At 45.7% G+C, this 26,006-nt stretch overlaps 1 protein-coding gene across 1 annotated transcript in view; it reads left to right on the top strand.

Moving 5' to 3' along the window:
* The window catches only part of CCDC50 (coiled-coil domain containing 50), a 36,022-nt gene extending 10,305 nt beyond the window's left edge, over positions 1–25,717 (top strand). Inside the window, exons 2-11 of the mRNA XM_032193613.1 lie at positions 3,960–4,022; positions 5,336–5,465; positions 9,642–9,732; positions 12,712–12,829; positions 19,649–19,755; positions 20,331–20,375; positions 20,904–21,008; positions 21,928–22,007; positions 23,086–23,183; positions 24,176–25,717. Coding sequence (XP_032049504.1) covers positions 3,960–4,022; positions 5,336–5,465; positions 9,642–9,732; positions 12,712–12,829; positions 19,649–19,755; positions 20,331–20,375; positions 20,904–21,008; positions 21,928–22,007; positions 23,086–23,183; positions 24,176–24,195 — 857 coding nt within the window. The 3' untranslated portion in view covers positions 24,196–25,717. The remainder of the gene's footprint in view (positions 1–3,959; positions 4,023–5,335; positions 5,466–9,641; positions 9,733–12,711; positions 12,830–19,648; positions 19,756–20,330; positions 20,376–20,903; positions 21,009–21,927; positions 22,008–23,085; positions 23,184–24,175) is intronic.
* The last annotated feature ends 289 nt before the right edge of the window (positions 25,718–26,006 follow it).

Here is a 26,006-nt window from a genome sequence, read left to right as displayed (position 1 = left end):
GCAGCACAGAGCGAGGGCTGTGCGCTCCAGTTGTCCGTTTTGGGGTTTAGAGGAGCAGCTTAACATGGTGTCAACATGGCCAGGCGGCTGCTTCAGCAATCTGCAAATGATTCCACGCGTGTGAGCAAACCCAAGGGCTGCTGCCGCCCTGCAAGCTCGCTCTGCTCGCTTTCCTTTGTAAGCTGGAGGCAACGTGGAGCCCGCACACCTGGGGGCCTCCTGCTTGCCAGTGCTGGGTGCCTGTGCCCCGCAGTGTGCGCAGTGGGAAAAGCCATCCAGGTGGTGCCCTGGGCCCTGCGTGCCTCCTGCCCTTTGGTGCTGAGGTGTGGGCGGCACAGACCCGTCCTGGAGAGCCCGGAGGGAGCCTTGGGCCCTGCTTTATGTCTCGTGCATCCAGCAGCTTTCAGCTGTGGCCTGTGGGGAAGCGAAGACCAGAGGGCTGTGTGGTTTTGGTTTTGGAGATCCGTGGACTTCTTCCAAGAGATCTCTGGAGGAGCAGCTAGAAGCAGGCCCATCTATACAGTACAGCAGTATATGCACCTGGCCTTCTTGTTTAATCGGTCCATGTTTGCTTTAGAAAGCTTTTAGTGAGCCATCATTCAGAAAAAGGTTAAAAGGTCCCTGCTGTCTTGTAGGGATGAGGCTCACTGGAGGAGATGAGACCTCTGGGGGGTTGTTGCAAGGCTGCCAAGAGAAGAGGAGTGGTGTTTTGCCAGGCCCTCTGCTTCCTCACCTGCACACCAAGCATGTTTCCATCACCCTGTTTTTTCCCAAACAAATAGAAAAGCGTAGCTGGGTGTGGGCAGAACAGAAAAAAATCTGAAGTCTTCTTCCACATATGTGCCTCTCCGGGGAGGGGAGCATGGAGCAGAGATCTGCCAGCACCCACGGCGTTGAGATCAACAAGGCAAAGCTCTCCAACGCGATGGGGAGCAGAGCAGCGAACGGGCCTGTGCGGAGAGGAGTTGGGAAGGGCTGGAATGCGGTTTCACAATCTTTGCAGCAGTCTTTAAGTATGTGGCTCTGAAATGTTTGTCCTTGCTCCTGTGCTCCCTCGTCTTGCTCATCCAGCTGTTCATGCAGCTGTGCGATGAACTCGCTCGCAGACCTTGCAGTTAAAAATAGCACTTCCCTCTTTTTTTTCTTTTTGGGTTGTACTGAGATGCCTTCGCTTAGCCCTAACCTGATGGCAGGGCTGAAGCCTCCGAACCGGAGGTGCCCTTCCAGCAGGCTGGATGATACTTGTGTAAATAGAAGATGGTTTTTTTGTGATCATTTTGTGAAGCTGCAGTAGTATTAGGGATGACAGAGATAAAGTCTCTTTGCACAGGACCTGTCCCCATGCCCCATCCCATAAAAATGAGCCTGTGAACCCTGGGTGCGCTGGGTATGTCACCTGTGAGCAGCCCTGCTGCCTGAAACCCAGCTGTGCTTTGCCAGCTCTGTGGCTAAGGAAGCCTTTCTTTATACAGAAAGGCCAATTGCAAGTGTTTCGGTGCTGCTCAGTATTTAGTATCCTCTTTCCTTTTTTTAAAAGGAGCTGCAATAAAAAGCAGGCAATGACAAAACCGTAATTGCACCATCCAGAATTATACACGCTTAAATAGAGTCACTATGGGATTGTATGACCGCAGCCGTCCTCATCTCCACCCTGCTGCCTGTTCTTTCCCCGAAGCACTGTTTTTTGACCTGAAGTGAGGGCTGCTGCTTGCTGCCTGAGGTGGGAGCTGCATCTCCCTGGGGCTGTGGCTCGGGGGCACGCAGCTCCCTGCTCGTTCCCTCACTGGGTTTTCCACCCTTAGCAGTGATGGAAGCATCCTCAGCTCAGGCTCTGAACCTTCTGGCAAACAAAGAAGTCCTCAGAAATCCCCCCTGCAGTTTTGGTACATCCTGGGGATTTTGTTTGTTTTCACTTTCTCTTTTTAGGCTGTCACTTTGCTGAAGAGAAACCTCGGTCTTCCCCAGAGGCTTTGCCTTTGGAGCCAGGTGGAAGCGGTTCATACATCTGCTCACAGCTTCAAGAACACGGTGTTCTGCTTTGTGCCGTACACCTCAAACGGGAGATAATCCTCTTCTGGGCACCATTCAGCAGTTTAGCTTGTTGCATCTAGAAAGAACAAGTGTCAGACCTCTCTGTTCTCAATTTTTCAGTGCCCCTGCCTTAATTAAGCTCCTGTTGAAGCAAATGGGAGCTCTGTGTTTGCAGGTGTGCTCATCCACACAGTCCCAGCTGCGTTTCACCCCAACAGCTTCCCTAAATTTTAGGTCCAAAACTACATGTTTTCTGTGGAACTCATTTTATTTTGTCTGAAAGTCTATTAATTAACTCAGAATCTGCTCTTGCACTGAAAATGACTCAATAGCCCTTGGACTAAGCATGGCCAGCAGGCTGATGTGGCTCAGGGGTTGGGGGCTGTTCAGCCGACCCTGGTGTGTTGAGCTCGACCAGGCTGAGCTGTGTGTGATGGAGGGGTGGAGGAGCGTTTGCGTGGGTTTTGAGTACTTATTCATGTAGTCTATGGAAAAAAGAAACCTATCTACTTAAAAGTTAGGTTCCTGGCATTCTTCTGGTGTCAAAGTCTTGTGGTTGCTGAGTGGGCATTAGATTTGTGATTTGTTTTTTCTGCAGTTGCCTTAACAATTCCCAAACTCTTGCTGGGGGAGAGCAGTCCTGGGACCTGTGGCAAAGCCCTGGGAAAGCTGGTGGAGCTCCTGGGTACAGTCTGAGAGCATTGGGGGTAACGGTGCCAGGCGAGGTGCTTCCTTGGAACGTGGGTTGTGCCAAACGCACCCGATTTCAGGCTGCAGCATTTAGCCAGGACGAGTTCTTGCTACAGCAGTGTCTTACACTCAAGCCACTGAAGCCTCTGTCATTGAACTTTGTGTGTTAGGTACTTGTGTGCAGTGTTTGTGTGCGTTACCTATGAGTCGGCTGAGTTCAGAGCTGTTTCTAGCATGATTGCACAGCAATCAGTGCTACTTCCAGTGCCATTTGGCACTTTCATCCTCAGGTCAGAGTAAATACGAGGTTGTTGTTAGGCATTTGTGACGACTCGAAAGCCGGGGAGGTGCATACCAGAGGTGGGGTGTGTTTGCATAGCTGTCTGTATCGCTAACTTGGCTCGCTTCAGGCACGCTGAGCTCTAGAAGAGGCACGTGAGGAGGGACGTAGCTGGGCATGAGGAATGCAGGTTCAAAGTCTGCATGGTGAGAGCAGAGGGTCTGGAAAGGCTGCAGGGGATGAGCAGCCTGGCAGCGGGTGTTTCCAGTGCTGCACGGAGCACAACAGGGAGCTGCGGGCCCTGGGCACTGACCTGCCTCTGGTTTGAGCAGGGGAGTGTCTGTTTTTGCAGGGGCAACACGAGGGCTCTCAGTACATGCCTGCCATCTGTGCTTAAAGCTGATGGAGCTTATAGGAGATGACTGTAAAGTGACTCCTGAGCCAGCCGAAATGCCTTGCAGGGAGAGCTGTGGAGCTCAGTCTGCTCTGCTCCTCAGAGGTGGTAGTGTGCACGTGTCCTCGTGCAGGGAAAATCCTAGCCTCCAGCTCTAACCTGGCAAAGGAAGCCACAGGAAGCACAAATGCTGGAGCTTGGGTTTCGCTGAAAGCACTCAGTGTGGGTGTTGGTGTAAATGGGGGTGGCTGAGTGGTGTGCAGGGTTTTGTACACGTGGTCTGATACAGTGGTGGCACGGGGCACTTCTGGGCTTAAGCTAATGCTGAGGTGGAGGGGAAAGTGAAGACTTGTAGTGCACAGAGGGACAGAAAATAAGGGTGTGGAAAAATAGCTGCGAGTGCAGGAGGGTGAAAAAAATCCTCAGCTGGTGGGCGAGAAGTGTGTCTGTAATCTGTGTATATATACTTTTCTGACCCCCTGCATCTTTCTTGATGGCTTTGGTGTACTTTTTTTTCCCTTCACCTCCTGATCCTAATTCTTTTGGCTTTGTTTCCCTGTACAGTGTGTCGAGACTTCGCTGTTCTGGAAGATCATACCTTGGCCCATAACTTGCAAGAACAAGAGAGTAAGTAACAATGCTTGGCACAAACTGAAGGAAATTTGTCCCAACAGATAGTTGGTTTTGTTAGTTTTGCTAAGAACGGTCCTCCCTGCTTTTATTTGTTATTCTTTCTAATGGAGTCTGGAGTACCATTATTACTCTATTTGCTGTCTTATAACACTACTCTGTGCTCTCCTCCAGCATACATTGCACCCTAGAGATATTAGAAAACTGTATACATGAAATGCAACTCTCCTTTAAAGTTGAGTTTGTTTATGCTGTTTATAATAAGATTGTATGTGGGAGTGCACTTGAGGCTTCGCTGCTGTGCGAGGTTTTTAGAAATGACTAGCAATTTTGGAAACTACAGATTTTATAGGCTGACATGAGGCACTGCCAGAAGAAACCTGTTCATTTACTTCTTTCAGAATTGCTAGTGCCTTAGTGCCTGCCTTCAGAAAGGAGGCTTTCTTTAAGGTCTTTTTGAGGTAGGGCAGCTGAATGCTACAAGGATGTAAAAAAAAAAAAAAAAAAAAAAAAAAAAAAAAAAAAAAAAAAGGTGGTGGGGTGGGGAGGAGAGTACAGTCAGGGACTTCAGAGTGCCTGGTGATTTTTACATGGGGTATGTTTGCATTACAGTTTGAGGTGTGGTGGCCTCTCTAATCTGTTTTGCAGTGTGCCAGCCCCATTGGTGTGTACAGTGCGAGGTGCTAATGCTGTTCCAGCTGCTCCTGGAGTGTGCAGGTTGCACTGAAGTGCCCTTGCTGCTGGAACCTGAGAACACCGAGCTTAAAGCTGGCTCTCAGCTGCAGCCCTTGTAGCCATGTTTTCTTGCAGGCAGTATCCATGTATGGTAAAGGACTCGCTGTAGTATTCAGTTGCTCTGTTGCTAAATATAAAGGTAGTGAGGTTCTGGAACCTATTATATAAAGAGGGAGAGGAGTTCCTGTCTCTAGAGGTTCTTGAGAAATTATGGAAGCATCCATCAGAAGTGGTTTAGGTTCACCTCATCCTCACTGTGTTCTAGTGGTCTCTTCCAGACCACTTTATTAATCAAGGATAATTTCCTGTGACCAGGAAATGAAGTTCAAAGCCTAAAGAGAAATCCCTCTAAATCTGTATGCAATTAATACATGTTAATCTTGTTTTGGTAACAGGCACATATATGCAGCCCCCTCAGTGTTGAAATGAGACTGTCTCAAGTTCCTACCCTACCTGTAGAGATATTACATGGAAAACTCTTCCTTTCTAGCTTGGAATATCCCTCTCCCTTGTTTCATCTTAACACCGTGAAGTTCTTCAGGCTGATTTTGGGGTTCTTGTCTATTTAATTCCAGTTGAGCATCACTTGGCGACAAACATTCAACGTAATCGTCTGGTGCAGCATGACTTGCAGGTGGCCAAGCAACTGCAAGAGGAGGAGGATCTGAAGGCACGTGCTCAAATCCAGAAGCGCCAAAAAGACCTGTGAGTTGGGGGTGGAACTGTTTCAGTGTTCATCCCATTTGATCAGAGAACTGAAAGCAGTTGCTTTGTTTCAAGCTGATTGATGGCATGTGGGGTCCAGGTTGATCAGTCTTTTGCCTTTGATTATCTATTGCTGTGAAAGCATTGATACTGGGCTCCGGCACAGAGTAGCGAGGACAGGAGTTGACACTAGTGCTTTTCTTTTCCTTTTTCTCTCACTTGAGCTCTTGCAATGTGTGAGAAGTTATAAAGTGGCTGTGTGACAGGGCTTAGTCAGATCACAATGACAAGAGACAGCAGCTTGCTTTCTGATGGGTCTCCCCGCAAAAGCAGGGTCTGCAAGGCAGGATACATTTCCCAGCTGCTGCACCACATCCCGGCTTGTGTCTTGCTCTGTGATGCCACCCATCAGATGCAGTTGGTGGTAGATCACAAGCCCTGGGTGGTTCATCTGGCAGAGATGGTGATGGCGTAGAAGAGCTCTGTATTGCAGATGTGTGTGATGCAGGACTGGCTTCAAAGGAGCTGCTCATAAAAGATTTGAAGGGCTGGGACATGACAAATCAGCCCGTTTTCAATGTTACAAGCACACGCAGAAGGTATGTGTGCATCTCTGAAGTCTGTGCTTTATTTCAATAGCTTTATCTTCGTTAGCGATCAGAGATGTGAGCGTGTAAGTGACAACGTAAAAATTAGCTCTGTGTGACCGAGATGATTCCTTTTTGATGCTTGCTGGGAACTGCAAACCATTTTATTGTTGGAGGACTTTGCAAAATGAGTTTTGCTAACTTTGTGAGCCAAGTTACAGGCAGAACTGCTGATGCAAAATGTTATGTCAGCAAAAGTCCTGCTCCTGAAAGCATGAGCTTTTCTGCAAGAACGGTGCTTTAAAAAAAAATAAATAAAGGGGAGAGGAGGGCAGAGGCAGGTTGGAAGCATCCTTTTGTAACTGGATCTGTTTCTTCCTCAATTCTCTGTACGTTCCCACTTTTCCTTGTGTAAGATCAGTGTGTACTGACACCAAAATGATTCTCACTGTTCTTGTGTACTGTAGGACAATCTGATGCTGCAAGGTGATGGCGGAATGATGAGGCAGAACTGGGTGGTCCCTTTGGAAACAGGGAGCATAAAAAAGCTCTTCAAACTTAAGAGCTTTTTTCTTTGTCTTTCAAATCCTAGGTTCTCTTAGGAAAAAAAAAGTGAAGATAAACAAGAATAGAAATAACTTTTTTTCTCTTTAAGAATTCAGGGAAGCATCAAACCTTTTTTTTTTTTTTTTTCATGCTTCTTTAAAAGCATCTCTCACATCTAGCAGAGCAGCCTGCATGCTGCCAAGTGTAGTAGCAAGGTTGCTAAAATAACTGTCTGAAACACCGTGAAAATACGCTTTCCTTGTTTTGTTCCTGGTGCCATAATGATTCTGTTACACTAATGTGAACGGTTCCTTTGAGCAGTTCCCTTAAACCCTTTTATTTTTTCTCATCTGGCAACAATTACTTGCTACAGCCAGTGTGAATGGGAGCTTTCTAATCAGTGACACTTTAATTTTTTTTTTCTAAGCTGATGTAGGGTTTCCTTGACACTAACATCCCTGGCTGCCCAGGAATGAAGGACACATCGGTGCAATGTTCAGAGCTGGTGATGTTTATACTGCTCTGGCTGATTCCTGGGGACTGCTGGGCGCTTGAATTCATACCAGAGAAACAAGAGGACAAGAAGAGCTGCCAAAGTTCTTTAACCTTGTGCTTATGTTCAAGTCAAGTTGAAAGATCTGCCTATGTTCAATAACTAATCAAGTCTTAGTATTTAATTACCACTGAGCAACAAAAAACAAAATGCAATCCTCTGTTCAGTGTTTCGAAAGAACTTGATATGGAGTATTCCAAGATGCATGTCATCAGAAACAGAAAACACTTCTGCTTGTGCATTACTCCTGGTGTTCTTTGCTGTGAATGGAGAGGCAGTGACCTTACTGCCTTGCCTCTGGAAGACAGCCATTTGTCTCCTGTTCGTCTGCAGCAAGATGGATTTTTAAGAATTTAGCAAGTCAGCTGGTGCTGATGAACTAAGCACGTTAGCTCTGTTCACAGCTTCCCCAAGGAATTAGAGACTTGCATCATGTTGTTGTCTGACCTTTCTGTTTTCCACTTGGATTCATGTCCTCTGAGACTGGAGTCATAACAGATCAAATGTTTTAGGCACATTGCGAATCCTGGGGATCAGATTGTCGTGTTCAGCTGTTTGGTTCCACTTTTATAAGGCAGGTTCCAGAACCAGATTTGCTGACCTGTGAGCTTGTGTGCTTCTGAGAAGGTCTCAGGCTGGAGTCAAGTAAAACACACAAACATACACACTCACAAAATACAACTTTTTCTAATGAAGTTGAAAGAAACTGATGTCTGAAATTGCTTGCCTGTAACTGGTAACTACAGCCCTACAAACACTGAAATTCATGAGTTCCTTCCAGGATGTCTCTAAGCTGCGTCAACTTATAGATATGCATAAATGTTCACAGGTGTGGTCTGGGAAAGGGAAGGAATTGTCGAATTGTGACTCAGATTTGGGGTTCTCATGTGTTTGAGGAAGGGGATATAAGCGACATGCAGTGCTCAATTGCAGGTCTGTTTCTGAAGAGCAGTTGACAGAAATAAAGAAGCTTCTTTCCCCCCCCCTCCTGCTTCATGTTCCTTTTCTTTCTGTAGGATAAATTTAGATGTTTCTTGGTGGCATTTCTTTTCTAACCATTCTTCTTGCAGTGTCCTTCCCCCCCCTAAGCCACCTACCCACTCCTTCCACTTCGGTTGTTCTTCGTTTCCCGTAAAAGAAGCCTGTGTTGTGCCGCTAATTGCTCCAGCAATGCCGCTTCTCTGTTCTGCTGCTGAAAGTGCTTGTCTAAGCTCACTTTTTTAATTTCATCAGCTCTTGTCCTAGATTTCTTTCCAGTCCTTTGCCTCCAAGGTTGCCAGGTCATTTATGCCCTGATCCTTGCTCAAGGCCAGAACAAGTGCTTCAGCCCATAGCGCTGCTGTGTAACTTCGATATAGTTGAACCTGCTTCTCTTGAAATATCTGCTTGACTTCCATAAAATGCTCTCAGTAGTCTTCCCATCACCTGTCTGATCACTGCCAGCATATTCTTCAAGATTTTGTCTTCTAATAAAGCAATCTCTGCCTGTTGTTATCCCCATTTTCATCTCCTTCTATGCCTTACCTTCCAGCAGTCTTGATTGCAGAGATATCTGGGATTGATATGACCTGTTCAGAGCAAACCTTTGGCTTAATTTCAACAGTGCTGAAGGAGAGGGATCTTAATCTTTCTTCTCAAATCCCCCAGCACTTTTCTGGATTAGCTTTAAGAACACCCTGGCCATCGTTCCAGCCTGTTTGCTGGGCATCAGTGCATGCAGCTGAGTATTGCACAATTCTTGCAGATGCTTTCTGTGTGACGCTCCAGAAATATATTCTTCATGGTCTACCCACACTGATGAAAGTGATTTCATGTCTCAATTACTCTGTTATGTTTCTCTGTCCCCGGTTAATACAGTCTTGTGCTACTCCTGCATCCGCAGTGGTGCTGTGACGATTGCCTCCCACCCCTCGTTTTGATGCATATTGCTCTTTTGCCTCTTGACACTGCCTCTGCTCTTGTATCTCGGTGGCATTTCTCATTCATTACTGAACTGCCACCTCCAGCCTCCGCTTGGCCTACATACTGCATTTGGTATAAGCATTTCTGCACTTTCTCTTTCTTGGCTTTCACATCAAAAACACTTCCTAGAAATATCTGTGTTAACCTTACCCCTAAACCCCTGCTTATGCACCACACATACAAATACTCCGCAGCAGTATTAGACTGCTGTTTGCAAAGATGAGCATGCACTGCCTTGGCCTGCCTTGTCTTACTGTTCCTATCTCCTTTCTTAATATCTTGCCTAAGAACGTGTTTTCTCTTGCTTTTTACTTTGATTGTGAGTGTCTTAGGACCTATTTTCTAAATTTTGTCCAGCATAAGTAGAGGGAGACTCGGTTCCTGGCGAGGATTCATTTACTCTGCACTACTGCTAAGTAATAACTCTTCTGTGTAAATTGGATGGCTTCTTTTAGCTTTTATCTCTCTTTACAGGCTGACTGATGTCTGACTTTAGCTGCTTATAATCCTTGTTTCCTTGTCTTTTAGAGAACGACAGGACTCTGAGATCGCTCAGGAAATCCAAGTGAAGCTGGTATTTGAAGCAGAGCAGCGACGCAGGCAGGAGGAAAAAGATGAGGTAACCTTTAAAGCTGCAAAGATGGCAGGGCTATTCATAGCAGTTATTTTGGGACAGGCATTTCTCAGTCAGTAGCCACAGGAGCTGGCTTGCATGGTGTTAGTCCTGGTCCTTGTGGATCTCAACGTGCAAAGAGCTTTCAGGAAGCCCTGTTACGGGGATAAGATACAGTCATGGTTTTCATGATCAAGGGGGTTGTTGATGGCAGTCACCTTGCTAACAAAGAAGGCAAGTAGTAGTAGGTATTGTTGAAGGGTTTGTTGCTGTGGTGTCAGGAAGTAATTGTTTATACAGTCTGAGATATTCCTGCTCAAATGCAAGAAGACAGCTACTACGTCTGTAAGAATCCTGGGTTAGAATTGCTTTGTTATTTGGTGCAAAGACTTAAGTAGGATCTTTAGCCCAGCTGTCTACTTCTGGCTTCTCCCTTACCTTCCTTCATTTTCAGATTAATTTTTACAGCCTGAACACCCTGTTACAGATAATTGCTAGCAGATTCCTTTTGTGACTGAAGAATATTGCCCTGCTGCTCTTGCCTGAGAATGGTCGGTGTGGTCTGTCTGTGGCCTTCAAAGGATTTGGCTTGTTAATCACTTCATTGTGTACCAGATTGGGTTTTTGGGAGACACATTCCTCCTATCTGTGACTGTTTGAACATGGAGTGTGGCCCCATATTTGATTAGATAGGTCCCCAAGAAGTCTAGATAGTCTCATGATGCTGAAGAGGCATCTAGTGGCATTTTCTCTATAGGAAGAACTTGAAAAAAAGCCTGTTTCTTTGAAGAACCTGAAATAAGAATTAGTCTGTAAATGACAGATGCATCAGTTTGCTTGTTCAAGACCTCATTTTCTTCTTGTACCTTTATGTCCAAACAAGTACTGAAAGGCTGGCCAGGAGGTCTTTAGAGGTTCTTGTGGTAATGCTGGTAGGAGGAACACTGCCTAAAGAATTTGTGCTGTAAACGTGACCGTCTATGTTATTTTTCTGGGGAAAGTGAGGGGGATGCAATACAGCTTGGGCTGGCTCTGGTATTGCAATCACACGGCTTTAAGCAGAGGGATTTTGGGATGTCAGCATTCTGACAGCAGGTCCCTGCAACCTGTCAAACCAGCATGGTGATCTTCTTTTGATGTCAGGAGCAATCTTCAAATGAATATGTCTTGGTGATGAGGAGAAGCCATAAATATTCTTTCTCTTCCTGCTGGTACATGGGAAGTTCTGAAGGGTGGCTGAAACAGATGTGTACTGAGCTAGACTGCAGCTGAGTACTGAGGTGCAGCAGTGCTGCCTGTCACTGCCTTCACAGCAGGACTGCTGGAGAGCTTGAGTTCATCCTGCTGTCCTTCCAGGGTCTTCACCAGCGTTATTTCTTCAGAGGGAGCTCCTGTACTGATGCAACGTGAGTGGGGCTGTGCAGCGCCCAAAGGGTTTGTCAGGTAGCAGAGCAGGGACCCCATCAGAGCAGCTCCTGTGACCCTCAGCATGGCATCTGTACGCATACTACGCATACCCTGCAGGACGTGCTGAGTGGTATTGATACTGGATGTGTGCCGAATTCATCATGTATTTGTCGCACACAGGGGTGTGGTATTTGCCCAGTGTATGTGGTAACTGATACCAGGAGTGGCCAGCAGTGTTGTGCCACCACTGGGCAGCGTTTGGGCAGATCCAGCCAGATGTGCAGGGTTTTTAAATAAAGTTCTCAGTCCACCTGCTTACAGGTTCAGTTTGTCAGCAATGGCTTATGCGGATTTGCAAGTCCTGAACTGTCTCAATCCTGGAGATAATGTTCTTAAGCCCATGTATTTATAGACTTGCTCTACTTGTTAGAGTTTAACTGTGCCGAGGGAAGGAAATTTTGTGGTAAAGAGCCTGTGGTGTCCCAAGGTCCCTGACAATGTTGTTTACTGTACAGATCCGATCTGAATTCTGAAATAACAGCTTGCATTTGAACACCCATCCACTGTCCTTCAGTGCTGGCTTTGCTTTTAGAAGGTTTTTTCTGACTTTGTATTTCACTGATACCTCTTTAGCCTGCAACATATGTTCTACACGAACAGCTTCATAAGCCCTGAGGTCTAGGGAGGCTTAAATGAATACTGCCCTAGGGTAAGCTTGACCTGCTGGTAGCATCTTCCAGCTTCTCTTCTTTGCTTCAGACTGGCTCCTCTGACTCGCAAGCTTCTGGGCCCTGAGTGAACAAGCCCCAAAGAGCTGTTTACTATTGCTAGGCCTTGTTGAACCATTAGTCATCTTGAAAGAAAATCAATTAAGAAAATGGAGTGCTGTTCTATTTGATGGCATGTCTACCAAAACTGTGACAGAAGATAAACAGCCTACAGTTCCCACAGCACTCCTGTGGTGTCCGTAGCTCCTCTCTCCCTAACAGCTCATTCGATTTTTCTTTCCTTCAGCCTCTGTCAAAGTGATGCATCTCCCTGCTTGGCATCCTGCAGTCCCTGTAAATTACACCTGGTTTGAAGTGAGTTCACTGACAGGTTTAGGAAGTCCTTTCAGTCAGAAGAGCCTTCAGCTAGAAGAGAGTCTTTGCCTGGGTATTTTTCCTTGGCTGGTGGAGTTGAGGAGGGAGGTCCAGCACGCCACTTGTGTGAGCATGTTGTGCTCTTATCTAAAAACCAAGATGCTGCTGGAAGCCTGAGTTTGCCCAAGAAATTCCTCCTGTCCCTGTTCAGTCATTAGGGCTTTGCAGGCTTGCATGCAGATAGATGAGAAACCTGCAAGTTTTTTGTAAGTTCAGTGTTGGGCCTGGAGGAGGTTGTGTGCTGATTGCTGAGGTAGCCGTTTATGTCAGCCACGTAGGTGGAAGCCCTTCTAGCATGTGGTTTGAATTCAAGAGTAACCCTGTCACTGATGTGTCTGGAAAACAAAGCTGAGGATTTTTAGAGTTGTATTTTAATAAAAGAATCTGGAGATGTTTTTTAGGGGAAGGTAATGACTGTTTTCTTCAATCTCTGTAGGACATTGCCCGTCTCCTACAACAGAAAGAACTGCAGGAGGAAAAAAAGCGTAAGAAGCACTACCCAGAATCCCAGGGACACAAAATGTATGAAGATAGCTATTATTCAGAAAATGGAGGTAAGTTCTTCCTTCATAAAGTGTCAAGATCATGGTATTATAGGCGAACCTGGTGGTCTAGCAGCTTAGTTAGGGAGATTTCCGTTACTTGCATTCAGTACTGTAGCATTGCATAAATTTCCAGGGCCAGGATCTAACTTCATTCTAGAGTCAGGAACTACTTGGAAAAATACAGTTGCTGAGGGTACTAATAAGTCACAGTTATTTCTGCGTAATGCTGCAAGTGTGTAGAGGAGAAATGCAGACACAATTCTACACTTGGAACAGTTTCTCTTTGAATGTGTGTGCTCATCTGTGATGCTGGCACTGGTACGTGCACAAAGGAATAAATGCTGGTTCATGGAACAGCCTTTCAAAAATAACTTCTTGCAGGTATGTATCCAAGCCCTAAAATTAGCACAACTGCTTTGAATGACTTACTGAATAACAAGGTCATCTCCACAGAATGTCTTTGCTGCAGTTCTCATCTGGGACTGTATTTTGTGAAGAATATATGACCCACAGCACTGCATTGCTTTCTTTTGGGTATCTTTTGCGATCAAATACAGACTTCCTGTAAATTGGGAGCAGAGAATCAGAGTGTGTTTAATTATGGAGCAATATGGGGATTGCTTTGCTGTGCACTGGTGGTGGTTCTTGTGTTCTTGCTTCAAAATGTATGTGGTGGGGTAGAGACAGGCTGATTTTGATTAACAGATTGTGAAGATGAAGATCAAACCTCTTAATTCTTGCTTTAACATCCATACTACTGGCAATTTTAAACATCTTTATATGACCTCAGACATAAAATATTTTAGTTCCAATTGGGAACAAGTTCAAGGAAGGCCAAGAAAATGCACAGCACAAAGTGCAAAACCATAACTAGGTGGAAACTTCATGGCCCCAAGTTCTGGTATGTGTGCAGAGCTAAAAAAAGACTTATCTGAGAGGTCTATGGCCAACACATGCTTTAATTTTTCAGAATTAAATGGGTTATGTCTCTGAAAAAATACAGTATAGGTAAAAGTGTTGCCAGGCAGAGATGGTATGACAGGATGGATTATTTTTTTTATAATAGAAAGTAGCTGACAGAAGTCTATGATTCTCTGAACTTTTTCTGTTATGGATTTGAAAAGCAGGATATCTTGTGGGTCTAACTTTTCTTCCTGCTGTAATCTGTAGTTCTGGAGGTGAGGTGGAAGGCACTTTTTGCATGACCATTTATAGTAGTGCTGTTCTTGATCCTTGTACCTAAAATAAATAAATAAAAATAGAAAGAACGAAAGAACTGAAGTGGATTTTGATGTCTGGACCATCTAGTACATTGATCTGAAACCTCATAAATACTGGGGCACCATTTGATTAGACTTCAGCATTCTTTTATATTGTCCTTGCTACTTGTGAACTTATAGTCAAAAGAAAAGCTCTTGCTTTGTTTGGGTTTTAGCCTGTCTTGACAGAATAAAAATTTATCCACATCCAGGAGGAGCATGGATTAGGGCTATTACTTGAGAGCAAACCGAGCTTTTTAAATAGTGGAAAAATAAACATGAAAGAAAGCCGAGTTCCTCCCAGAAGTGTCTGTGCCATGAAAAACACTTCTGTATTCGCTTAGTCACTTGCTGCTTGAGAGAGTAACACCAGGACCTAAAGAGTGTTTACTTGGCCCCTGCAGAAGGTGCTGCAGGAACCAGTGCCTGCTGAGGAGTTAACTGCCCTGAGATACCCCAAAAACAAATGTCCTGCTTAGGCTGTCTAGCATGATTGTGTTTCCTGCGTCGATCCTCTCCCAACGCAGCCATGCTTTGCTCTTTCATAATCTCCTCTCCATGCTGATGTATATATTGAGCTTATTGTAAATGACAAAATTGAGCTAATTTTAGATCCTTGTTAATATTATTTAAAAAAATAAATAATCCTGATTCTTGCTTTTGGGTTCTGGTGTCTGTTGTTCAGTAAGTCTCTTAAATTGTTTCGTTGGATATAACTATTCTGTAAATCATGCTCACAATCTAAAACTGAACAGAAAAACCTGCCAGTTAACAGGAACTGCTGTGGTTACTCTTACAGTTCTTGGACTCTTAAAAATATATCTATTCCGGATAAGTCACACAAACAAAACCCATTTGTTTTCAAGATAGGTTTTCAGTAGGCTCTATTTTTGCTGGCTCAGAAAAGCTTTTTTTTTCTGAATAGTATGACTTGAAGGGAACATTCAGTTTTTGGGTGGCTTTTTTGTTTTGTTTTCTTACTTCTGAAACTTGGATGATTGTAGGGAAGGCAGAGCTATTTATGAGGACAGAATGAAGCTCAGGTGCAGTGAAATATAGTAAATATTTTAAGATGCTATAAAAACTCTTAGCAATGGAGAAGGAAAGTCTTACCCCTGCTCTTTGTATGATTCTGTTTGCAATCAGCCTCTGCTTCAAGGAAATTTCTTCTTCACTTTGAAAAGCTGCTGTAGAGATAATAGTTCACTCAGTGCAATGATTTTTCTTATCAAATAAGTTGATTGAGATTAAATTAATTAGCAGGTTGTATACAGGAAGCCTTCCGCATCTTCATAGTTGTGGAGGTTTTGTTACTGAAACTAAAGCAAAGAAAATTTCCATGTGCTTTCTGAAAAGCACAGAGGAAACAACCCCACTAAGCCGCTGAGTAAGCGGCTTTTCCAGCAACACTGCTGAGGTCAGGAGCTTGACTTTTGTGAAATCTTATCCTGCCTTTTAAGTTTCTGTAGCCCTTTCTGCAGACAGACTAAACTTCTGTCGATGCAGTAAGTGCAGGCCCTGAAACTCCTAAGTCTTCAAGAGATGTGGTGGGAAGTGTACGGATGCTGCAGCTATCCGTCATACCTTTTTAAAATTAATAATAAAAAATGCTGTCCCACCCCTCTCTCTTCTTACTCAAAAAAGTGGGTCTTTCCCCATGTTCAGTTGAGGCTGTTATTTCTGGGGAATAACCCTGGGGTTAAAGCCAGGGCAAGGCGTGGGTGCTCATAAACCAGGCTCCAACACAGCCCTCTGCTCGGAGCCTCCTGGCCTTGCCTCTGTTTTGTGCTCTCCCTCGTAAGCCCCTTTCTCATCAGGAGTCCAATATCCTCCAGCAGTGACAGGAGACAAGTTGCTCTGCTGTTTTGTTTTGTTTCTTTTTTTTTTTTTTATTTTTTTTTTAAATCCCAAATGGCATCAGTAAAAATCCTTAATCTTCACAGTGGCTCCTCCTTGCCTTAGGAGTTGCTTGGACACACTTTGGGGCTGCACCCATGCTTTCTGCTTCAACCCCTTTGCCTCCTGTGCTGCCCTGGTTCAGTCCAGGCTGCCGCTTCTCTCTGTCTCCTGTTACACCCTACAAGTGTTATATCCCTGCTATTTTCTGTGTAGCCCCCTGCACTTTACCTGCATTTCCAGCTTACACTTGCGTCAGGCTTCCTTCATCTGCGTGCTGTAATTCTGGCCTCACTGAGCACCTATTAACCCTTTGTCACTAACCACCTCCTTGTTTGTCCCCCCTGTTGCTCAGAGCACCCCCGGGATGATCCTGGGGAGCAGGTTTCTGAGCCTCCCAGGGCACGTGGTGATGATAGGCACGCACATCGGCAGAGAGAGCGCCAAAAAGCACACTCGCCTCTGTCTGACAGAGCCTCCAAACACAGGCACGTCTCTTCGGAGGATCGTCACGGCTCTCCTCAACCGAGCGAGGCCACTGATGGCCATCGGCAGAGGCAGAAATCAGCCAGCCAGGGTGGGTCTGGGAGACCTCCCAGCCTCGACCTGGAAAGAGAGGCTGATGGTGGTGCCCATAAGCAGAGCAGCAGCTGGGAGCTGCAGGAGAGGAGGGCAGCCGGCAGGGAGAAGGCTCAGAGACCTCTCAGCCTTGACCTGGAGTCAGAGCGTGGACTCGCAGACCAGGCACGGTGCAGCAGAAAGCCAGCAAGGCAAGACCGAGAAAAGCGTCTTCCTCTTCTTGACGTGGAGCTGGAGGCCGAGCAGGAGACCTGGCGTCGGGGCGGCAGCCAGGTGGTGCGCCCTGAAAACCATAAATCCCGCCTTTGGGGCCGCTCCTCGCACAGGACGGAGCACGACAAGAGGCTCCGGGACTCCGAATTCCAAGAAGATCATAGGAGGGGTGAGGAGAGAGACTGCAAAAGCACAGGACACAGGAAACCTTCCCCCTCCCCACACTCAGTGAGCCGGGGAGAGGTTGGAGACTCCCAGAGAGACTCAGGTAACCAGGTGCTGGGGAAGGTGTAGGTATGTGTGGGGACGGACCTTTGCTTGCCCCGTCATGCTGTCTGAAATCAGTGCTGCTTCTTCTGAAGACTTTTAATCTCCAATATCAGTCTGCAATGCGTACACGGTGAATCCTGCCTGGGTTTCTCTTATTTAATGAGATTCTTTTTATCCGCTAAGACTCTCACTCTGTTTATTTCCCGACATGTCCCCTGGTTTCAAAAGGAGTAAGAAGGTATTGTTGGAAACGGTGCCCTCGGTATCCTGTGTAAAAATTCCCTTTTATTTTCACTGATACAATTTGTGCCGTGGTTTCCTCTCGCAGAAATGGGATTTGATTTGGGATGCAAGGCTGTAAGTGAGGACACTTTGCTTAATACCAATACAAGCCAGCAATGTCCATCTAATTCCTACTGGAAAAAAAAAATGTTGAAAATGTAAACGACTTTAGGCAAAGCTCACAAGTGTCCACTTGTGATATATTTTAGGATGTTCTTAACAAATTCTGTAGAAATGAACTTTTCTAGGAAACATGTACTTGAGTAGTTTTTGTTCAATAATACTTGGGGACTGGTGGCCTGTAAAATCCAGATACATCTTCCTGATTTTAAAACCTGCATGGGAGTGAGGGATGGCCTGTCTGTTAGATCAAGTCTCTGAACTTCCACTTCCACTGTGTATGCCACAGGCTGGGAAACTCCTACATTATGGCATCCAGCTGGTCCTTACGTGGGTAAGGTGAGGAAGATGAAGCATGTCTGTGTTCAGAGATGCCAGGAGAATTGTTCTTTTGTTGTCTTCATGCAAAAGTTTTCTGTGGGGAAGTGGGGGGTGTTAATCAGGCCTTCATATAGTCAGTAAGTTGTGATGTGCCCTGATACAGCATGGGATGGAATGACTCGGACTCTGATCACCCTCGTGTGGGGTCAGGGCAGCCAGAAGCTCACATCCTCTTCCTGAGGGAATTGGGGCGGGCTTTGTGCTCCTGAGTGTGGGCAGAAGTGATGTGCGAGTAATGTTTATCATTGCTTTCTGACCAAATCAAGACTGGTACCAGTCTGTATAAAGCAAACTCAGTCTTGGCTGTTCAGTGAACAATTCTGGAAACACAGTTTTGCTCTTCATGGGGGCAATGGTGTATGAAAGTCTGTCAGCGAAGCTGTTCTGGTGGGGTAAAACTGTGCTTATAGTGGCCTTGGAAGCAGTTTGAATAATTTAACTCTGACCAAGCTGATGCTTTTCGGTGGAGTTTGTGTGCTGGTCTGAGACTGCAGCGTTTCACAGCTTGGATCAGTCATACTCTTCTGGCAAGGCTGAGCCGTGCACTTAACTGTAACTGCCAGAAGAGCCAGAAGTTTTCTTTTCATGCTAGGGTCATGTGTAAGAGGGGTGTTACTTGTTGCTTAAATGTTGCTTAAAGTCATTGGATCTGTTGACCTAAATTTAATCAGAGCAAAAAAGCAAAAATACCCCATATACCACATTTAATACCTGAAGAGCTGGTATTTTCCTATTCCATGTTTTGATTCGGGGTTGATGCGTCAGGTCTCTGGCCCACAGCTTGAAGCATTTGGGGTATTTGGTGGAGTACAATGGTAGTTTGTTGATAGATGCACAGAAGATAACCTATTGACCTCTAAAAACTATTTTTTTTCCTTGGTCTTACCTGATCAGAAGGAAGCTGATATGTGGCCCACTAAGCTGTAATGTATTTATAATCAGCGTGCAGAGTGCTGGAAGCATGGAAGTTTTGAGTGAAGCTTATTTTCTGAGTTTGGGCTGGGAGAGACACAGACAGACAGCTGGAGTATTTGTGTACCTCAGACATAAAGCAGAGAGCTCATTTAGATGTCTGAGATAGCTGAACAATACAGTTCAGGCTGCAGATGGAAGGAGAAGGCATTCATTGTACAGGAATGAGATCACGCATTTTATAACGGGGATACGGGGGGACTCCTTTGGCCTATTGCAGATAGACCACGGAGAGACTCCAAAATGCAACATTTAAACCACTTGTAGGTGGTTTACCTTTAAATAAACACTTCAGAAAAAATCAAAACCGAAAAAACCTCTGTACTCAAAGCAAGAACTGAACCTTGCGTGAACTCCAGAAATGTTTACATGGCTGTTTTCTCACTATGAATTGTGAAATTCGTGGGTCAGGCCAAAGCATGAAATTGTCAGAAACATTGTGTGCCTGTCCCAGACATCTCTTGCAGCCCGCGCTGCTCCAGAGGTGTGTTTAAGGACTCTGCTGTGCTTGTAGCACATTAGGCTGCTCTCCGCTGTCTGAATTGATGGTGTGTGAAAAATCTGTGATTCAATTCCTTTGCTAGCATCGCTGTGCCACTGAAAGCTGAAGCAAGAGGCATGGCTCTTGTAGCGTACAGTTCATTTGCCTTGTAAGACATGGTGTAACTATATGTATAGAAAAAACTTATTCTAAGGTGCATGCTGCACCTCAAAATGTCTGCCTGGCAGGTACCTCATAGTGGTCTGTGGTCCCCTCGAGTGGGGCTCTGCAAGAGGCTGAGGAGACGGTGGGGATTTCCTTTCTGAAGCATTTGGGAAATGGGTGAGCTGATTGTTCTCTCTCCTAATTCTGTAGGAACTAAGCTGAGGGGGATGAGGCAAGCCACTTATGATAAACCCCTAAGGGAACAGGAATTGTCTGATGCTGAGATTGCTCGGAAACTGCAAGAGGAAGAGCTCCTGGTGAGTAGAGGGGATGCATTAGTCATCATGAAACAATTAAGGTACTCAGTGACATCTTGAATTTGGAAACCGCTAACGTGTATCTACGACTTTTAAGACCGGGGCCTTGCTGCTGTGCATTCTGGTGGTCAGCTCTGCCACCCATAACTGCACATGCAGTGAAGGCTGGTGTTGACCCAGTACAGCCTTTTTTTCCTGAATTACATATCCAAAAACTAAATGGCAGGAGAGGGTGATGTTAAATGAATGCTTGCAGGCAGGTGAAGATGGCATTTGGGCAGTATGGTTGGTGAGCTGAGAACTGGAACAGGCCAGAGCCTTTCCTGGGCTAGGGGTGGGAGAAAGGGCAATGTATTGTGGTGTGGCTTCCCGGATAGATGGGGAAAAAACTCAGCTGAAATGCCACTGTCTGGGTTATGAGGTACATATTGAGTTAATTTAATATTATTGAGTTAATTTAATATATTTGGAGAGGATGGCAGTGTATTTGTATAGGTGCCTGCCTTGCCCAGTCGTTTGATGGGTCTTAATAATGTTAGAGGTTTTACAGTTTTGTCTCATTTTTTTCTTTTCAGGCCAACCAAGCAGATCAGAAGGCAGCTCAAGTGGCCCAGGATGAGGTGAGCAAGAAGCTAAATGTTTGTAGCATTTTACTTGTGGAGACTGCTAAGCCCTATTTGTCTACTCTGACCCTCTAGTTGTTTGTTTTTCCCCATGTAGGGGAATCTCAGGCCTCCGGGGGGTGTTTCTGGCTAGTTTTCATGTTCAGGTTAGCTTAACAGGGAGTTGTGTTGCCTGTTGCAACTTTGACAAAGGAAGTGCTCTTCTTGGCTGAAGAAGAGCATCTCTTGTAACTGAACACTGTAGGAGACTATCAGAGATGCTGGAAGATGAACCCAATACTGAAGGAAAAGAAACAAAGGGCTGAAAGGCTCTGCAAACAAAAACCAGGCAATTTGGGATCCTCTGGGCGTTCAGCATGTAGTCAGTCTCACTTCTGCTCTGTCGTTTGGTCCCTGATCACAGGCTCAGGTAGAATCCTGGCTTTGCACCCATCTAACTTAGCAGTCCATAGGAGAGATTTTAAACAGCTCAAACTGAGAATAGCAATACAACCTCTGACATGCTGTCTGTATTTTCCCTTTCAGGAAATTGCCCGTCTCTTAATGGCTGAGGAAAAAAAGGCTTTCAAGAAAGGGAAGGAGAGAGAAAAGTCTTCCTTTGAAAAGAAGAGGCATGATCAAGACTGGAAGGTATGTCAAGCTTCAGGAGGTCTCCCAAGTGAAATCCTATAACATTGTTCCAGAGGGAGGTGGGGGTGTGTGATGAGACCAAGAGGAATGGTACAGACCCTTGCATGCGAAGGGTCTTGCTGCCTGTTACTCAGCTGCTTCCTAAGCTTTTGGAGCCCTATCCTTGGTTAGATACTCTTTAGACTCAGTCTCAAGTAATGTATGCCTTAGACTGTGGCCGTGGAGGCTGGTGGTGGATGTCACAGCACCTCATGGCCTCCCTGAAGCACTGTCAGCCCTCCTGCTGCAGGACTTTTTCTCTACCGAAGTCCTTGCTGTAACTGTAAAAGCAGTAGTTGGTTCTGTTTGTTCACCACAGGTACACGGACAGCACAGCTGAGCCAATTTTATTATGAAGTAATGAGTATATCAAGCCTAGGCTAGGTTTTAGTGTAATACTGCAGGATCTTGGCTAGCCGTTGTGGAAGGTGATAAGAAACAGATTTCATAATCTGCCTTCCTAATGTGCTAAAGGAGGTGTTCAGTTAATCTTGGGGCCAGCTGGAGGTAGCTGAAGTTTTCAGACTCCTTACCATGTTGGAGCAGTTGCAGCAGCACAGCTTTGTGCAGCTGGTCCCTCATGCTCAGCCATGCTGCGTGCAGCCATTAACATGGACTGTATGCACTTGACCTCAGCTTTGGGAAGGGTCCCCCAGCACTGTCCTGAATTTAGAGCAAAGCTTAAGTTTGGCTCAGCAAGGCTGAGTTTCAGTTATCATAAGTTAGTCCTGATCCTGCCATTTGCACGTGTCAGCATGCTCAGTGTGCAAAAGCTGAGCACAAAAGGGTTGTGTGGAGCTGAGGCAGTCTCGACACGCTGGCTGCTGTCTCACAAGGCATGTGGACAGCCAGTTGAACTGCTTTTTATTCTTCTTGTCAGCATGATGCAAGCGAGTCCCCGCGCTCAAGGTCAAAAGAAGGGCCTGAAACCCAGCGACACAAAGGTGACAAGTCTGTAAGGTGAGCTGAACGCATGGCTAGTAAAACTGGGGAGATGCACTCAGGAAGCTGCACAGGAGCTGAGTCCTGGGGAGCAGTCATGGGGCGGCCAGCCTGACCCACGAGGGGGTTGGCAGAGAGCAGAGCTTTTAGCATTAAAAGGAGACGTCTGGCACAGAGCTCGTGAGGTGCTCGGTGACATGCGTCACTCGCTGTGCTTGTGGCTGCTGGCCATACTGGTCTTCCTGCCCGGCGCTGACAGAGATTGATGAGCTTGTGCAGTGACATTTGTAAAATGGCAGAGAAGTACCAAGAGGGTTGAAAACAAAACAAAACTTCTGGGGATGTGAAACCAAATGTCATCTCTGGGTGGGAAGGAGTAATTGTGCTGCATTTGCACAGCTGATCCCTTGTGTCCCTGCTCCCCATTTATGCCCTGTACACTGCTGCTGTGTGTGGACACCCCACTGCAACGTGCGTGTTGTGCTTTGGGGTGCCTCATCCCAGAAGTGATGGGAACGTGCCGTAATGCAGTGCATCTTCTGAATCGCTTTGTACCCTGGCCTAATGCCGTTGTGTGAGACAGAATCCTGTAAGTGACCCTGGTGGTTTTGATTTCCAATCCTGATAGGAGCTTAGAAGCTTTTGTTTAATTTGCAAACAAAACAATGAAGGTGTGCAGGGGAAGACAGATCTCATTAAAATGTTCTAGGGTGAAACAAGGCAAGCATTAAACTCTTTGAAACTTTTCTCTTTCCTTTTGAGTGAGGTTTGCATCAAATTTCATAATGGAAATTCTTTGTCTCCTGAAAAATTGAAACCATTATTAAATGAAAGCAGACCATGGGAAGTGCTGAACACTAGGTATTTCTCACCATATGAACAGTAACAGGCTGTGCTCAGAGGAGCTGGTCTGCAAGTGGAAAGCCCAAATCAGTTTGCTTTAAACTGGCAGGGACATACCAGGCAGCTGAGGTGATCCTTCTGCCATACTCTTGTGCCTTTTAATTTTGTTACTGTCCCATCCTGTTGTTCCTCCTGTGTCCCCCCACAATGTTCTTATGCATTTTTTTCCCTTCTGCTGCCTTTTGTTTGGCAGGTCACAGCCTCTCCTTGATGACTTCGAACATGCTCGGTATTACACAAGCCAGTCCAGCCCCTTACGTCAGTTTTCCAAACCTGAGCACTCTCCTAAAGGTAGGAACAAGTCCACAGCTGGCCTAACACGTGGGTTATTGTGGATTGTTTTCCTCGCGTAGCCAGCCTGGAGGACAGGGTGTTTGAAAGAGGAATAGTCATAGAGGAGGAATGGATGTTATTGCCCCAACAGGCAGGAGATGCTACTCAGTGAGTTCTGCTTGCTGAGCACACTGCTGGCTGAGAGAGGGAAAAGCTGAACTGGTTTGCCTCGAGTTTGTCAAAATGCTCTCTGCTTGTCCTGTGTGATCTCTTAATGATGAATGACTGTGAATCCAGGCAGCAAATGAAGGAGAAATAACATGAAGACAATGATGTGATGAGTTTTAGGTGACTCACTAATATCAAATGATCCAATACATGACAAAAAAAGCCTCAGAGTATCTCCTGTCTGGCATGTGGATGGGATGATCGTATAGAAGCTTGGTCTGAGAACAGGCTTGTTTTATTCCTGTAGCATCTCAGCACTGCTTTGTTGGCTTGTTTCCTGAAATAATTTGGCACCGGAGCAGTGAAGGATCGCCCTCCCCCCCAGTTCTTGAAATCTGTGTGCCACTTGTCTGAGTTATCTTTAGAGGCTCTGAGGAAGAAAGGTGCAGCCAGAGGTAGACTCAGATTTTTTCCAACTCCACTGATTATAACTTAAATGTGGACAGTTTTCTTGCCAAAATTTGAAGTTTTGGATGCTTTTGTGTTCTGTATTCATCAAAAGAGCTGGAAAGTTGATGGCAGTTTATATAGTCTGTAAGCCCAGTGATCCTTCTGTTTTCCTTAGCAAGGCTGTGAAATGTGACTGTGGTGCCATTCACAGCCTGCGAGAAATGGGTATCTTTTGGATCTATCCCTCCCTTTGCTGGAGTAAAGTAATGTACAGTTCCCTCTTTGACATCAGAGATCCAAGAGGGCAGTACAAGTAAGATGACTGCAGGTAGTATTTTCTTTACCAGGACCTATCCTTACAACCTGTTTCTCCTTTCTGTTTTGTTTTCCAGGTTCCCGTAGGAAGCAGTAAACTGTGCTAGCCTTCGCTTTGGTACTGACTCTTCTGTAGCAAACATTACTGGAATTGCCAGGCAACTTTCTCAATTCCTTACCCCATGGGGGGGTCCACCTTCCACTCCCAGGATCTCCTTTTTAAGTGTCATCATATTAATAAGGAACACTTGTTCGTTTCAATTTCTTACTCATATGTGATCACTTAAGCAGTGCAGTACAATCTAGCCGCCACTGAGCTGTGTGAATCAGCTAGCTGATTTAACAGCTCCCTCTTATTCCTTTGAGGCTTTCATTTATTTTTAAACTTTGGCTGGAGTTTTGACAAATAGGACGAGTAGAGATGCACATACAAAAGGGAGAAAAATCCAACATATGAGCTGGGTTATGGCAACGCAGCAGAACATCTCAAGTCCAAGTTCTTTCCATATTAGGATGACTGAGCAAAGAGTTGTTAAAGGGAATGTGTGCTGCTTCTGCTGCTGGATAAGAGAGCTGAGCCAATCTGACAGTCACAGTAGCTTGCAGGAAGGAGAGAGTATCCTCACAGTGTGTGCCATCCAAAGCTAGAACCTGGGACTGGTGAGGAAGAAATTGCCTCTAGAACAAAACTTCTTAACTGCTGTGTTTCTTTCTAGGGTTTCCAGCAATTTGGTTAGGGCACGTAACCATGCATTTAGCTCCAGGGTATCGGATAGGACAGTTAAGAGGAAGAACTACTTCAACTGAAATTAGATCTTGGGTGCATGACTTTTAAGGCATGCCAGGGAGTTGATGAAGCTGGGAGTTGTGGATTGGGAATAATCACGCAAACATATTTCAGTGCCTGCGGGGATCTCTGTGGTCACCTGCTTTGAGCTTCCAGGTGGTACAAGCTAAGGAATTTCACTGAAGCCACGGGGGAGCTACTGTACCTCCTAGCTCAGCTGCTGATGCACTTGAGCACAGTAACTTATGTCAGAACATGAGTGTGTCTTGTAAACATAGGATTGAAGGAGGGCCATATGGGCATAGAGCATTGAATCCAAAAGCTACTGTTAAAAGCAACTTTGAGGTAGAGACAGAGTGCCAAACAGTCTGCAAAATGTCTCTGCTAACTGCTTCTTCTCTGCGCTGCTCTGTCCAGCACCTGAGGCAGGCTCCAGTCAGGTTGAAACTATTGCTCTCCAGGGTACAGCAGTGTATCCAAGTTTAAGTTCTCTGTACACGTCTGCCCATGCAGTGCTTTTTTCCTTTATTTTTTCCCCTTTTGATGGCTTGTTTTCCTTCCACTCTTTGAAAGTCATTCTGCTCTTGCAGTAACAAGTAGCCTTTTTCCCTTTGCCTTCTGTCACTCCAATTCTTTTGTCTTGCTAACCTTTTTTTTTTTTTTTTTTTTCCATGTATTTCCAAGTGCATTTTTAAACTGCAAGGCTGAGTAGCTGGACACTGGCTTGGAGTCTGCCCAGGCAGTACAGGTTAGTTATTCCCTTGGCAGTCTCACTCATGGCAGCAGAGCCTCCTGCGGTGCTCCTGTTGCACTTGCAGCCCAGCACAGAGGCTGTCCTGCTGTGCTCTGCTGCTGCTGCTGGTAGCTGCAGTCCTGCTGCTGGCTTTGCTGAGGAGGGTGCAGGCAGAGCTGAGACTGTGCTCGCTCTTGCCACCGATCTGTGCAGCTGCCTGGGAAAGGAGCCTGACAGCTCTGTGGAGCTTTGTGGAGAGTGAATGCTGGCGTGGAGTCGGATAGGAAGTCGGAAGAGATCGTGGCTCTCTGCTCTTGCACTAATGCACAATTCAAGCCCAAAGGCAGCTGAAAGGCTTTAACCTTGGCTCTTGTCCTTGGTCAGGATA

Source organism: Aythya fuligula, chromosome 9 (genome assembly GCF_009819795.1).
Source record: "Aythya fuligula isolate bAytFul2 chromosome 9, bAytFul2.pri, whole genome shotgun sequence".
NCBI lineage: Eukaryota > Metazoa > Chordata > Aves > Anseriformes > Anatidae > Aythya > Aythya fuligula.
Note: the sequence above shows the minus strand (reverse complement) of the source record. Positions and strands in the feature narration are given on the sequence as shown.